A 14,819-nucleotide genomic window follows, 5' to 3' on the forward strand; every position below is an offset into this window, starting at 1 on the left:
ACCGAGCTGCAGGGACCTCCCGGGGGGTAAGGAGGTGCCCCCTCCCTCTTCAGAGTCTGGGCAGGGGGAGCCTTGAGGTCTGGGGAGGCAATGAGGTGTGTCCCAGACTGGAGACCTGCCTGGGTAACCCTTTTCTGAACCTCAGTGATCTTGTCTGCAACATGGGCATAGTCAGGAGACCTCTCAGGGATCAACAGAAGGGCCTGAGTCCCTTGAATGACGTGGGTGAGCAGAGCTGCACTTATCTTCCCCAGGAATGTTGGGGTTGGGTACCTGGGACCTTTGCTACCTCCCTGAGACTCGTTAGCTGCTTGCTGATGCCAGAAATCCCTCCTTTGATGCCCATCTTTTTTTTTTTTAAAATCATAGTAAATGTTTATTGGTTTTTTTTTTTTTCAAGATACAATAGACTTTATTTTTTTTTTCCATTTTCTCTCTTTTTTAAATTTTTATTCTATTTTTTTTACTTTACAGCATTGTATTGGTTTCGCCATACAGTGACTTTTTTTTTTCATTTATTTTTATTAGTTGGAGGCTAATTACTTTACAATATGTAGTGGTTTTTGTCATACATTGACATGAATCAGCCATGGATTTACATGTATTCCCCATCCTGATCCCCCCTCCCACCTCCCTCTCCACCCGATTTCTCTGGTTCTTCCCAGTGCACCAGCCCCGAGCACTTATCTCATGCATCCAGCCTGGGCTGGTGATCTGTTTCACCCTAGATAATATACATGTTTCGATGCTGTTCTCTCGAAACACCCCACCCTCGCCTTCTCCCACAGAGTCCAAAATTCTGTTCTGTACATTTGTGTCTCTTTTTCTGTTTTGCATATAGGGTTATCATTACCATCTTTCTAAATTCCATATATATGTGTTAGTATGCTGTATTGGTCTTTATCTTTCTGGCTTACTTCACTCTGTATAATGGGCTCCAGTTTCATCCATCTCATTAGAACTGATTCAAATGAATTATTTTTAATGGCTGAGTAATATTCCATGGTGTATATGTACCACAGCCTCCTTATCCAGTTGTCTGCTGATGGGATGCCAATCTTTTTAACTGAAGGTGGTGATCCCTCTTTGAACAGAGAATTCTCTGGGCAGCGGGGTTCTAGGATGAGGTGAGGAAGCCAGGGGGAAAAAACTCTTGAATATATTAGACCGTAATATTCTTGTATGAATGAGTTCCCCTGAAATTCTTCCTAGGAGAGCAGGGAAAGAATGTAGGGGCTGTGTGAACTTCAGGGGATGTAGAGGGCAGGAGAAAGGGAAGAGGGTGCATATGTGGAGGGGGTTGAGGCCAACAATTTCATAGTTTTGCCTGGAAGGAACCATGTTCTGTTTTGATTCTCTGAGGCTGGCGAATGGGTAGACTGGTTTGGTGGAGTAAGAGAAGTTTATTAGACATGAAGGCAGCAAAATAAAATTTCCTAGGGGTTGACCTACTCATCCCCAAATGCATGCTTCACCCCCCCCCCATCTCATAATACTTCGCATCCACTTCTTAGCGGTGTGAAATAATAGTCCCCCTAAAATAGCTACTGTTTATTGAGTGTCTGCTATGTACCACATATGATGTGCTGATGACTGCATGTATGTGCATGCTAAGTCACTTCAGTTGTCTCTTTGCAACGCTATGGACTGTAGCCCACCAGGCTCCTCTGTCCATGGGATTATCCAGGTAAGAATACTGGAATGGGTTGCCATGCCCTCCTCCAGGGGATCTTCCCAGCCCATGGGTTGAACCCACATCTCTTATATATACTGCATTGGCAGGTGGGCTCTTTACCCCTGGTGCCACCTGGAAAGCCATGATGGTGACTAGGAAGCTGTAATTCAAAAGGTCAAATCTCTCTTCTAAGGATTAGAATCCAGAGAGGTCTGATCTGGGGCCCTTAATCTTAATGACATGATGATGGAACAGTCTCCTCCAAAGAGATGGGAAGGGGTATTTGCTAGCTGGCTGGATGCATGCAAGTGTGGCTTGGTGAATGTATTGACAAGTGGATGGACTGATGGAAAGATGTATGGATGATGGATGTATGAAAGGAAGGAAGGAAGAAAGGATAGGTGGATGGATATAAGATCAGCTTGCTGGTTGGTTGGGTCATGGATAAATGATGGATAGATGGGAAGAAGGATGGATGGATGGATGAATAAGAGGGGGAATGGATGGTTGATGAGTGGGTGAATGGATGGATGGATGAGTGAATGGAAGGATGGATGGGTGAGTAGTTGAGTGAACAGATGAGTAGATTTCTCTAGAAATCTCTGGAGAAATTTCCTCAGTCTGCCTTCTACTAATTTGCTATTTTGATTGGAATCCCCAATACTCAGAGTATTTTTTCTCTATTCCTGAAGCTCCATTTGTAAATTTTCATCTGGGGAGATATTAATAAAACATCTGTGTTATGGGACAGTTTGGTTAATGGTATCTCCAGAGTCACTGCAATTTGACAAACTCAGAAGGTGGTATCAGGAACTCTGGACCTGCCCTGTTCTATGCCCTTGGGTGGTTTCCCCTGTTTCTGGGTCTCAGGGTCTTGATGTGACTCTTGATGGGTTGGGGAGGGGTGGTGCTAACTCCAGCTGCTGGGCAGGGTGGTGACACCCAGCCATGGCCCTATGACCTGCTGTTTCCTTTGCAGAGAAGCGTGCCAGCATGTGGACGGTGTGGTGTGTGGCTGCTCTGTCGGTGGCGGCTGTGTGTGGCGCCCACCAAGATACACGCAGCACCCTCAGGGTTTCCAAAGCCGTGCTGAGCAAAGGTGAGTCCAGCCCTGCAGAGGGTGGATAGTGGCAGGGGGTGGGTAGGGAAGTCCAGCCAACTCTCAAATTCCCAAGCACTCTCTTGCTCACTGGCAGATTCTACATCAGAAGGATGGGTGGCTTCTCTCTGGGCCTTAGTTTCATCTTTTCTGTAGGCTCCCACTTACTGAGCACTTGCTAAGGGCCAGACACCATGCTGGGGAGTTTACGATTGAGGCAGTAGAAAGCAGCGATTAAGAGCTTGAGTCTTGGAGTCAGCCTTCCTAGAGTTCAGATATTGGCTATATGACCTTAAGTCTATGACTTGAGTTCTCTGAGCCTCAGTTTTCTCACCTGCAAAAAGGGTGTCATTATGGTCCCCATCTCAGAGGACTGATAAAAGAATCTAATGAGATGAATGACATTTTGAAAACTTATCGCAGTTCCTGGTTCATAGAAAGCACTCAAAGTGGGAGCTGTCATTGATCCTGCCTTCAGTTCTTAGGGTCTTGCTTTTGTCATCTGGCAAATCAGGACATGTCTCCTGCCCTCATTCCTGTCTAAGGCTGTCATAGAATGAAAAAAGGGGTCATTTCCTCAGTGTCACAGGCCTCAATTTCTTTATCCATCAAGTGGGGACAATAATTCTGGCCTTGACTGTTTTCCAGGAATAAATTGGAATAATGCACTAAGAAGTAGGGTTTTTTTGTTTGTTTTTTTTTTACACTGTAAAGTGTGGAGTGCTTGGAAGGAAGGATCATGAAGAAAATCTACCCAGGTTTGGCTGAATGGTGTCAAAATCTAGTTAAAGTGTGAGAGGTCAAAGCCAGCTGCTAATGAGTTCACGGGGATGTCAGGGCTGGTCAAGAGGAGCCTTACCATTCAACCTCAGGCATTTACCAGTGGGGAAAGGGAGACCAGGGAACGAGCAGTGCTGGGGGCCGGAGGGGGAACGAGCCTCTGAATGAGACCTTTGCTTCTCCGCAGCCATCTCAGACACCTTGCAGCAAAGTGATGTTCTTCACTCAGCCCTGAGAGAGGTGCCCATGGGTAAAGCTGGTGGTGATGGTGGTGGGCCTCTCCTGGGGGGTCTGCTTGGTGGAAGTGGAGGTGGTGGGGGAGGTGGTCTTCTGGGGGGCCTGCTTGGTGGTGGGAGTGGAGGGAGTGGCGGTGATCTGTTGGGCGGAGTTGGAGGAGGCTTATTGGGTGGCAGTAGTAGCGGTGGTGGAGGGCTTCTGGGTGACAGTGATGGGGGGCTTTTTGGTGGTGGGAGTAGCAGTGGTGATGGTGGGCTGCTGGGGGGCAGTGGTGGGGGGCTGCTGGGTGGTGGAGGCCACCGTGGTGGAGGGCTCTTGGGTGGCAGTGGTGGGGGGCTCTTGGGTGGTGGAGGCCACAGTGGTGGAGGGCTCTTGGGTGGCAGTGGTGGGGGGCTCTTGGGTGGTGGAGGCCACAGTGGTGGAGGGCTCTTGGGTGGCAGTGGCGGTGGTCTCTTGGGCGGCAGTGGTGGTGGTCTCTTGGGCGGCAGTGGTGGTGGTCTCTTGGGTGGCAGTGGTGGTCTTTTGGGCGGTAGCCGACACCGTTACGATGACTACAGACGTGCTGAATTCCCCCGAGGTGTCGGTGGTGTTCCCTACAATGACTTCCACGTCCGAGAACCACCCCCAAAGTATACCAATGGCCGCCAGCTGGGCGGTAATTACAAGTATGGTCACATTGAGACCAGTGACAACACCGCTCAGCTGGGGGGCAAATACCGATACGGTGAGATCCTTGAGTCCGATGGAAGCGTCAGGGACCTCCGAACCAGCAACTACCACAATGCTGAGAATGCACACGGCAGCCACAGGGACCACGAGCGGTACAGGTCTGCTGAAGGTGTGGCGCCCTTGGCCAGACTTCACCGGCGAGAACTGAGGCCTGGAGAGATCCCGCCTGGTGTAGCCACCGGGGCACTGGGCCCGGGTGGTTTGCTAGGCACTGGGGGCATGCTGGCAGCTGATGGCATCCTAGCGGGCCAAGGTGGCCTGCTCGGTGGAGGTGGTCTCCTCGGTGACGGAGGACTTCTTGGAGGAGGGGGCGTCCTGGGCGTACTTGGAGAGGGCGGCATCATCAGCACCGTTCAGGGCATCACTGGGTAAGGAGGGGCTGGGGTCTCCCTGTCAAGCTCCATGATGATCTCCGAACAGAATTAATTACCCCCAGGGGCCTGGAGTTGGAATAAGGATGGTCTTCAGTGTCTCATACACTTTCAGACCTGGCCTCAGGACTGGATGTCTTGAGTCTTGTATGTCTTGTATAATTTGGGATCTTGCTGTTAAAAGTCCTGAATTTGAGTCCCAGCATAGCGTTTTATATTAGCCTGTGACTTTGGGCCATTCTTTTCCTCTATCTGAATCTCAGTTTCCTCCTCTGTAGAATGGTCATAGTAATATAGTCAAGGTGGAAAAGACCCAAGATTGTGCATACATATTATAATTTCAACTATGCTCAGCCTCCTCCTCATATTCACTATTTAATTTGACCAATATTTAGAGCATCAACTACGTGAAGGGTGCTCTATTGTCCCTAGGGGCATGACCTTATGGTGAGCCAAGATAAGACACATCTCTTGTTCTGATGGGGCTTGCAGGCTGGTGGGTTATATGGCATCAATAAAGAAGCCTGGAAACAATTAAACACTTACAATGCTAAGAAGTTCATGGAGAAGTGAGGAGGTATACAGTGGAGAGATCAGGGGAGGCTTCCCAGAGGAAGAAAACATAGACCTGAAATCTAAAGAATGTGTGGGAAGAAACCAGACAAAGGCGGGCAGGGACAGGCAGAAGGAGTAGCATTTTTACATGGAAAAAAAAAAATCAAAGCAAAATATGGAAATATAAGCAATAGACCTCCAGGCAGTGGGAGACTGCGTCATGGCATATTTTTTGCCTTTAATTTTTCTGTTTTCCAAACTCTATCCACAAATCGTAGGTCTTTCTAGAGTTGAGAAGAATGAATGAGGAGGGGGAGGTATGGGGAAGGAGGGGAGTATGGGGAAGGGGGTCCCTGGGGAGTGGGGTGCCGGGCAGTGGAGATGGCTGCCCTTTCACTGCTCTCGGTGCCCTGCAGGTTACGCATCGTGGAGTTGACTCTCCCTCGGGTGTCCGTGAGGCTCCTGCCTGGCGTGGGCGTCTACCTGAGCTTGTACACCCGCGTGGCCATCAATGGGAAGAGGTGTGTGCCCTTGGTTCCAGACGGGTCCCTGCCACCCTACATCCTTGCTGGGAGATCTGGGGCAGGTCATTTCTCCTTTTTGTCCATAATGTGGGGACTAAAAGACCTGAGGTGTCATCAGCACACACATGGCTTATACCTTTGGGCTCAGGTCATCTCCTGAGCAGCAAGTAGTGAAGGCAGCCTATGCAGAGGTTAAGATCCTGGGAGGTTGGAGTCCGGGGGCCCCTTGGGTTCAAATCCTGACTCTCTTTTAACCTGTGTGAAGTTGGGCCAGTTCTCCTAATATCACTGAGCCATAATGTCTTCACCTGCAATGGGCACAGTAAGACATATCCTTTCCCAGGTGGCTGCAGCCATTGTGACAGATGGTCTCCCTGAATAGTGTCTGCCAAGTAGTTGGTGCTCATTAGGGGACCTCAGGTGCTGGACTTTTGCATTGATTTATCCCCATGGGATGAGGTCATGCCTATAAAGCAATATGATTGAGTGGTCACCTTGGAAACCAGAATTTGGACATAAGGTTCATTTATTGACCTCTGTCCCCAGCCTTTGAAGCTCTCCTAAGTGGGGATAGATTTGTTCACAGATGACTTGAGGGTCCAGGGAAGCCTTCTGGTTGGGGACCCCTAGACGTGAACCAGCAGCATAGTAGATGGCAGGAACCGCCAGGGCAAAAGCCGTGGTGCGATTTGGTGGTTGGGGGTTGACTCACTGTCTCCCTGGCACCATGGTCTCCTCTCCTCTAGTCTTATTGGGTTCCTGGACATTGCGGTGGAGGTGAACATTACGGCCAAAGTCCGGCTGACCATGGACCGCACGGGTTATCCAAGGCTGGTCATTGAGCGATGTGACACCCTCCTGGGAGGTATCAAAGTCAGGCTGCTGCGAGGGTGAGTACCAGTGGGCTGTGGAGTGCCTTGGCAGATGGTAGAGTGATCATTTTTTGGCAAATCATAATTTAGAACAGAGGCTCTGGAAGCAGCCTAGGGTTCCAACCTCTTCAGCTTCACTGTTGCTTTCTGTGTGACCTTGGACAGTTCTGTTGCCCTCTCTGAGCTCCACTTTCTTTATCTGTGAAATGGGGGTAATTTTTTCCCCTTTGGAATTGAGATGGCGAATGTAAAACACCTAGTGAAAATCTGGCACATTTTAAGAGTTTATGTTACTTGAATAACATGGGTATTGTGTCTAAAGGTGCTCTAACTCACAGGGAAATTTCCCAGTTGATGCTGTTCAATGTGATCTTAATCAGATGTTGAGCTTTTTCTATTATACTCTACCCACAAAGTGGCTGAGTCCACACCTTGTGTCCAGAGGGGTTTTCAAGTGTCTGGGTATTGGCTGGTGTGGCCAGTATGCTGCCCCGAGATGATGGTCTCGGATGAGGGCACATCAGGGCCACTCATAACTTTCTTTTCACTCCCTGGCCCTCATCTTGGGAGATCCTCTGATTCAAGATTCAGAGAGATCTTGGTCTCTCTGAAGCCCCCTAATCCTTCCTCTCCTGTCTCATCAGTTTCTTTCTTCTCCAGCCCTCATCTTATCTAGACTGTGGGATCAGAGAAATTCACTGATGAGGGGACAGGCAAATTTGCATTTGAGCCCCAAATTTCCTATTCCTGTGGGCTTCTCTGAGTCTTTCTGCTCCAGGGTGGGTGGAGGCAGAAAAAAATCAGCCCCTGGTGTTCTGGTGAGATAAGGAGGGGGAAGGAAACCTAGAAACTTCACAGACTTTTAATTCACATTTTCACAAGGAAAAATATCTGGTGGTACATTGTTCAAAATATAAAATGATAAAAAGGCATGGCCCCCTCCTTCTCCATTTCCCAACTTCCCCCTTCCCAGAGAGCTCACCTTGGTTATTTGGTTCTTGATTCTCCACCCAATTTTTTTAAACAAATGAAGCAAACATGAATGTAAATTTCATTCCCCTCTGTCATTTTAACACAAATGAGCACATACTGGAAACACTGTTTTGTACTTTTCTCTCATCATTGGTCTATTGGGAGAATTTTCTGTACCAAACACGAAGTTTCCTTTTGCTTACCTTTATATGGTTGTGTAATATTCCACTGTTTGGTTGAACTGTCATTGATTTGCTCTCTCTTCAGGCTTCTCCCCAACCTCGTGGACAACTTAGTAAACCGAGTCCTGGCCAATGTCCTCCCTGACTTGGTAAGAATCCATCCCGGGACCAGGAGCAGGAAGTACAAACTTTCCCCAGAGCGAGGGGCCACAGTGCAGCCTCCATTCCTGGAGGCACAGAGGTGACCCAGAAGGAGAGAGGGAGCCAGGGGGCTGGGATGTGTCCTTGGGGGGTCTGGAAAGGGCCCTAGGGAATGCAGAGGGACAGATTAGTGAGGGGATAAGGAAGTGAGGCTTGAGATACACACAGTTCTTGGTTGGAAACCCAGCTCCAGCACTTCCAAGCTGGGTGGCAGTCACATCACCTCTCTGAGTCTCAGTTTTCCCATCTGTAAAATGGGGATCATGAGAAAGCCTTCCCCACAGGGCTGCGGGGAGGACAGGACAGGGCCACTCACAGAAAGGCAGTCAGTACAGTTGCTAGTATCATTGTTCTCATCTGTGTACGACTCCCCAACCCCCTGCGCGGTCACCAGGATTCCATGCCCTCTCTCCCCTGCAGCTCTGCCCCATCGTGGACGTGGTGCTGGGCCTTATCAACGACCAGCTGGGTCTCGTGGACTGTAAGTCCTTCCTTCTTTGCTTCATTCACCCAACATCTTCTAGCACCTGATCTGGGCCCAGCCCTCAGAAGGGGCCAGGGACACAGCAGTGTCTGGGAGGAGGGCCCTGTGTGGTGCACACAGTGCTGTGTGTCTGACGCCAGGGGAGAGGGGCTGCCTGGCCCTTCCTCTTGTCCCCGGACACCCCTCCACCCAAGCCCCAGAGGGAGGAGCTTCCCGCTTGGACCCCTGGGCACTGTGGCTCCGGATGGTGTCGGGATGCTGGGTTTACTGCCCGCAGGCAGTGTGTGGACTTGGAGAGGCTCTTCCCAGTTTCCTCATCTCTAAAATGGGGGAGTTGGCCTCAACTCCTAGAGAGACTGGAGTGACTAGCACTAGATTAGAGAGTGACAGACGCCATGGAGACCGTCCAGGTCTTCAGATTCAGGCTCCGACACTCACCCTTGATCCAGGATTTCAGAGTAAACATTCCTGAAGGCAAGTCTGCCCTGTGTGGTTGTCCAGGTCGTGCACTCCATGATTCCAGGGTCCCATTCAGATAAATCACAGAATAATGGTAGCACCAGTTGGGCAGTACACAGTCTCTACAGCCATACAGGGTTGGAAGAGCCCAGAAGTTAGGGCCCTTTATCACAAGCAGTCAGAGAAATGCCAAACTCAATTAAGCACCACGTTGTGGAGCCCCATAATTTCTTCCCAGTACAGCACTTCACAGCTTACAAAGCTTATCAATATGCAGAATCTCATTGCCCACCCCCAACTCCCAATATGGCCCGAGGACTTCTGTTAAGCCTATTTTACAGGGGAGGAAATGGAGATTCAGAGAGGTGCAGTATCTTGACCAAGATCACACAGCAAGGAAGAGGCAGAGCTGGGGTTTGAACCCAGAATGCCTGCTCTTTCCATGGTGTCTGGAGCCAGAACCTTGCTGCCCCACTCTCCTCAGGTCACAAAGAAGGTGTCTGGGTGGGTGGGTCGGGGGAGCCTCCTGTGACCCCCACCTTTGCCTGCAGCTCTGATTCCTCTGGGGATACTGGGAAGTGTCCAGTATACCTTCTCCAGCCTGCCGCTCGTGACTGGGGAATTCCTGGAGCTGGACCTCAATGTGAGTGCCTGGGCTCAGGTGGGGGAGGTGTGAGCGAGGACCCCACCTCCCCTGACCCCTCCCCTGGCCCCCCCACCCCCACACCCCCTGCCACCAGGGCTGCTGCTGAATGCCTGGGAGGCAACATTTGAACAAGACCTTTTCCTGCTTGGATGAGGACCTTCAAGAAGCTGTGTTGGGAAATTCAATCACAGCCAACACTCACTGTGTGCCAGGCATATTCCTAGAACTTTATGTAGATTAACCCCGAAGTAGGCACTCTTATTGAGGAAAGTAAGACACAGAGAGGTTAAGCCACTTGCCAAAGGTCACACAGCTAGTAAATGTGAACCCGGGCTTTGGAGCAGGCAGTCTGGCGTCTAGCTGTGGGAGCTGCTGCTATGGGCTTGGGTTTGTTGGAGGAGTGACTCTGGCTATTTGTGTGCTGGTAGACATTAACACCTGATTCTTCATGATTCTTTAAAAAAGTCCTAATTTGTAATGTTTGCTGATTTCCATGGTATAAGTACCCCTACCCTGACCAATTTCAGGCTACTAACATGACTTCCTAAACATAGGGTTGGAAAGAGATGCCTGGAATTGGCTCTTGTGAGCTGATGCGCACTAGCTCAAGCACACCACTGAATCAGGCCCATAACCGTGCACGTGCATGCACACACACACACGTACTTACCCTGGCCTGCACAGACACAAGTGCCTTCCACTTCCTGCATCAGACCCAGAGCAGGCACACCCATGCTCTCAAAGACACAGCACACCTGTGCACACATGTATGTGCACACTGAGTATATCCACAAGCACAGAGTGATTCAGGAGATGTTTATCAGTTAGCTGCTGTGTGCCAGACTCTGGACTGGGACTGGTGGTGAACATAACAAGATCCCTGACTTGAGGGAGGTGACCGTCTACCGGAGTGGATGGGCCATCTAAGAATCACTCAAACAATTAGAGATCTTGAACTCTGAGAAAGGGGATATGATTTACCCAGGGAGGTCACAGAGGGCTTCCTGGAGGAGGTGATACTTGAGCTGAGACCAGCCAACGGAGTGGGACAGAACAAAAGAAGAGTGTGTGGGAGGAAACGGCAGGCAGGAAGCATCTATGGATGGTAGGGGTGCTGAGGTGGAGGTACAGATAGACAAGACCCTGGTGGCTGCATCAAGGAAGGGGGGTGAGGGAGGCAGAGTGACTCCAGATGAGGCAGACCACACAACACCTTTTATGCTATGGAGAGTAGTCTGGCCTTTAAAGAGTAGGTACTCCATTGTATATGGAGGGTGCATCAGCTTGCTACATTGTTAGTGGAGGGCTCTCATTCTTCTATTTCAAATATATGGCACTGAACCATGGCTTAATTATAAGTGTTCATAGAGCAGGAACTGCAAGAGAGGCTTGTTGTTCAGTCACTAAGTCGTATCTGACTCGGTGACCCCACGGACTGCAGCACATGAGGTTCCTCTGTCCTCCACTATCTCCTGAAGTTTGCTCAAATTCATGTCCATCCAGTTGGTGATGCACACTAACCATCTCATCGAGAGATGCTATTCCATCACAAATTGAATTTATGGGACCATACATGAAAGTCACTCAGACCCAGTGGGTTTAACCAAAGAAGGCTATCTGTAGGCAAATGTAGGGATTCATTCCAGCCTTCACCCCTCTCCTCCACTCTTCTCTCTGCACCTCTCCCCCTCTTTCTTCTCTACTTCCCCAGACTTTGGTTGGAGAAGCTGGAGGAGACCTCATCGACTACCCACTGGGGCGGCCAGCCTTGTCTCCCAGGCAGAAGATGCCAGAATTGCCCCCCATGGGCGACAACACCAACTCGCAACTGGCCATTTCTGCCAACTTTCTGGGCTCGGTGCTGACTCTCCTGCAGAAGCAAGGGGCCCTGGATATTGACATAACCGATGGCATGGTGAGTCAGGGCCCCCGGGACGGGGCGGAGGGGCAGCGCTCAGCTCACTGTTGATTCTCTCTAGTCCCCAGTGTCCTGGAAATGGCTTGAAAGCAAAGACTGTGGACAGTCCACCCCTTAACTCATGACACTAAACAACATCGAAACGTTGCTCCCTGTCCAATTCTACATAATTTTATTCCAAACCTTTAAAAAAGCATAATATAAATCCATATGTCTGTAACTCAGTACAAGTGTTTTGAATCCTTTTGCTTGGTAAACATTGATAATGCATAACTAAGAAACATAAGAATAAAATATCACCTTTAGGTATGTTCCAGAGTCATTTTCTCTCCAAATCTTTTCTTTTAAAACATTTTAAGCTTTCATCAAAGCTGCAAAATAATACAATTAATGTCATAATATCCTTCACCTAGATTCACCAGTTAATATTTTGCCACATATGCTTTATATCTATCCATCCGTCCATCCACCTATCTTTATCTATCTGTCTGTCTATCTATCTATCTACGTATCCCTCTATCTGCTGTTGGACAGCTTGAGTGTTTGGAGTCATCACATTTTGTTCCATAAAATTCAGTGTGTATCTCATAAGAACAAGAGTTTCTCAAAATAACCCCATCATGTGCCTTATGTCAACCTTGATTCTACCAAGAGGAAAGTCTCCATTTGGTGCCAGTCTGATGTGACCCTCCCTTAAACTTTTAGGTGTCCTCTTTTAACTCAGGGAGAACAGAACTTACCCCCCCTCACCCCCCACCCCCCACAGACAATGGTATCCACGCACAGTGTGAGGTCATTGTTTTGTTTTTGTTGCATTTAGTTTTACAGATGCCATCACCTTCTGTCAAGTGGTACTGGCTTTCCATTTCTTAGTATTTGATAATTTTTAAAAGTTAGTCATTTAAGGAAGATATTAGCTAAATAATAGCACAGGTAGTTCAGGGATATGGCGGCATCATGCACTTAATGGACACTGGGTTTCACACATGGACCTGCTGATGTCCATCTTGTTAAAGACTCACATTTTTAGACAAGAAAGGTTCAGATCTTGCCTCCTGCACTGAAAAGTCCTGTCTGTGGAAGCTTCAGCGGCTGCCCCATCCACTTAACCCCCAAATGGCTACCTCGCTCTGCATGGTGGCCCCTGTTGGACCTGTGGTGCCTCCCCAGAGGCCTTCAGGGAGAGGACATGCCTCCACTGGTTGTCTGAGAGGGGTAGAGGTTTAATCACTGTGTTAGCAACTCCTGTCTGTCTCCATAGCCTCAGGGACCCATACAACCTTTCTTCTTTCCCTACAGTTTGAAGAGCTTCCTCCACTCACCACGTCCACACTGGGAGCCCTGATTCCCAAGGTACGTATGGGTGGTGCCTCCCCTCGCCTTCAGCCCCACGTTCCCTTTCACTGTCCCAGGAGCTGGGTAGGAAGGGAAGACACTCAGCGCTAGGGTGGGAGATCCAACGTTCTCCCCGCACCTTGAAAGTACAGTGAGAAAGGCTTGGAGACCAGACCCCTGGGGGTGTGTGGGCGCAGAGCGCTGAGGTGGAAAGCACCTGAGCTCTAGCCATGGACTGGCCTGCCTAGGTCTAATCCCAGCCTGGTCACTTCCTCGCTGTGTGTCTTTGGGCAAGAGTCTTAATGTCTCTGAGCCTTAGTTTCCTCATCAGTCAAAGGAGGATGCTAATAACTATTACACAGGTTCATCCAGGAGGGCAAAGGGGATGATGCTCGTAAAGATACTGATGCAGAGCTTGGTGGTGGAGAGCATGGAGGCCTAGAGGGAAAGAGCCACATCTTTGGAGCTGACAGACATGAATTTGACTCCAGCTCAGCACATCCCAACCATTCTCCCTTAGGCAAATGACCTCTCTGAGCCTCGGTTTTCTTACCTGGACAACCTCACAGGATGACTGCAGCTCTGGGATTTGAATCTAGGCCCAGAGTGGGCATTTGATAAATGTTAACTGGATGGCATCACCGACTCAATGGACATGGGTTTGGGTGGACTCCGGGAGTTGGTGATGGACAGGGAGGCCTGGCGTGCTGTGGTTCATGGGGTCACAAAGAGTCGGACATGATTGAGCGACTGAACTGAAATGAAATGTTAACTATGATCGTTCTTGTTAATAATAACATTAAAAAAAAAAGCAAATGCAAATGCAGTCTTGGATCAGCTGCCATATACAGTTGGAACAAAGGCTTTTCTGATCCCAGTTCTTGTCCTAGCTCTGGTTCCAGGCCTGCTACCCTGAACCTGGCAGCAAAGAGCTTCTTAAATGGTGTTATACAGGTGCCAAAGATTTCTGTAATTGACAGCCATTTTAGACATTTTTCATCTCCTGTCTACCTGTCCCATCTTGTTCTGGGTGGAATTCAAAGGAAAGGAAACTGCACTCAACAAATGGTCACTATCGCCCTCGTGTGGTTGAATGCTGAATGGCAGGGCACAGTTGACACAAACGGAGGCATCACCAGGAGGCAGGCGGACCCCTCAATCAACTAACTGGACTTTTGTTTATCAGACCACTTCTTACATGCACTGCAATTTATGGTTCATGAAAGTTGTTAAGAATCCACAGTTTCATGTGGTTTTAATCCTCCTCCCATCCATTGGGCCAGAAGGGAGGAGAAACCCAGTTTACAGGTGGGGAAACCAGTTCAGGGCGGCCACACCACGTGGCGGCAGCCCAGCTGAGTTCAGTGAAGCAAAGACTCAGGCTATGGGGCTGGGCCTGTAGCAGGGAGGGACTGAGGCTAGGCATGGAGGAATGTCTCCCGGAGTTACCAGGAGGTGCTTGAACAGAGCCAGGATAGGTATCCAGAGTTTTCTGCTGCTGTGGAGAGAATTCAAGGTAACCTCTCAGGGTTCCTGTGAATGGAGAGTTGTGAATTCTTGGAGATTCTGCATGTTGGGGTGGAGGTGGTTGGGACACTGGGCCCCTCTGTGGAAATATCCTGAAAACCCTTTTGTAAAAAGCCAATGAGCCAAATTATCAATTTGTTGAGAGGCAATTTGCCCAAAGGTGAGTCCACTGAGTGGCCAATTGGCTATATTTATTAGATTTGCTGTTAGATGAAGAGTTTTCCAGAAGAGTTTCACCTTGAATGTGGTCAGG

General features: G+C 49.2%; 1 protein-coding gene across 1 annotated transcript in view; it reads left to right on the plus strand.

Moving 5' to 3' along the window:
- Nucleotides 1-14,819, plus strand: part of BPIFB4 (BPI fold containing family B member 4) — a 28,932-nt gene continuing 14,113 nt past the window's right edge. The window contains exons 1-11 of the mRNA XM_043884353.1: nucleotides 1-26; nucleotides 2,655-2,774; nucleotides 3,742-3,804; nucleotides 4,369-4,888; nucleotides 5,863-5,967; nucleotides 6,717-6,860; nucleotides 8,082-8,145; nucleotides 8,618-8,678; nucleotides 9,692-9,783; nucleotides 11,498-11,701; nucleotides 13,004-13,057. Of these exons, the coding sequence (XP_043740288.1) occupies nucleotides 2,669-2,774; nucleotides 3,742-3,804; nucleotides 4,369-4,888; nucleotides 5,863-5,967; nucleotides 6,717-6,860; nucleotides 8,082-8,145; nucleotides 8,618-8,678; nucleotides 9,692-9,783; nucleotides 11,498-11,701; nucleotides 13,004-13,057 (1,413 nt within the window). The 5' untranslated portion in view covers nucleotides 1-26; nucleotides 2,655-2,668. The remainder of the gene's footprint in view (nucleotides 27-2,654; nucleotides 2,775-3,741; nucleotides 3,805-4,368; nucleotides 4,889-5,862; nucleotides 5,968-6,716; nucleotides 6,861-8,081; nucleotides 8,146-8,617; nucleotides 8,679-9,691; nucleotides 9,784-11,497; nucleotides 11,702-13,003; nucleotides 13,058-14,819) is intronic.

Source organism: Cervus elaphus, chromosome 23 (genome assembly GCF_910594005.1).
Source record: "Cervus elaphus chromosome 23, mCerEla1.1, whole genome shotgun sequence".
Classification (NCBI taxonomy): Eukaryota; Metazoa; Chordata; class Mammalia; order Artiodactyla; family Cervidae; genus Cervus; species Cervus elaphus.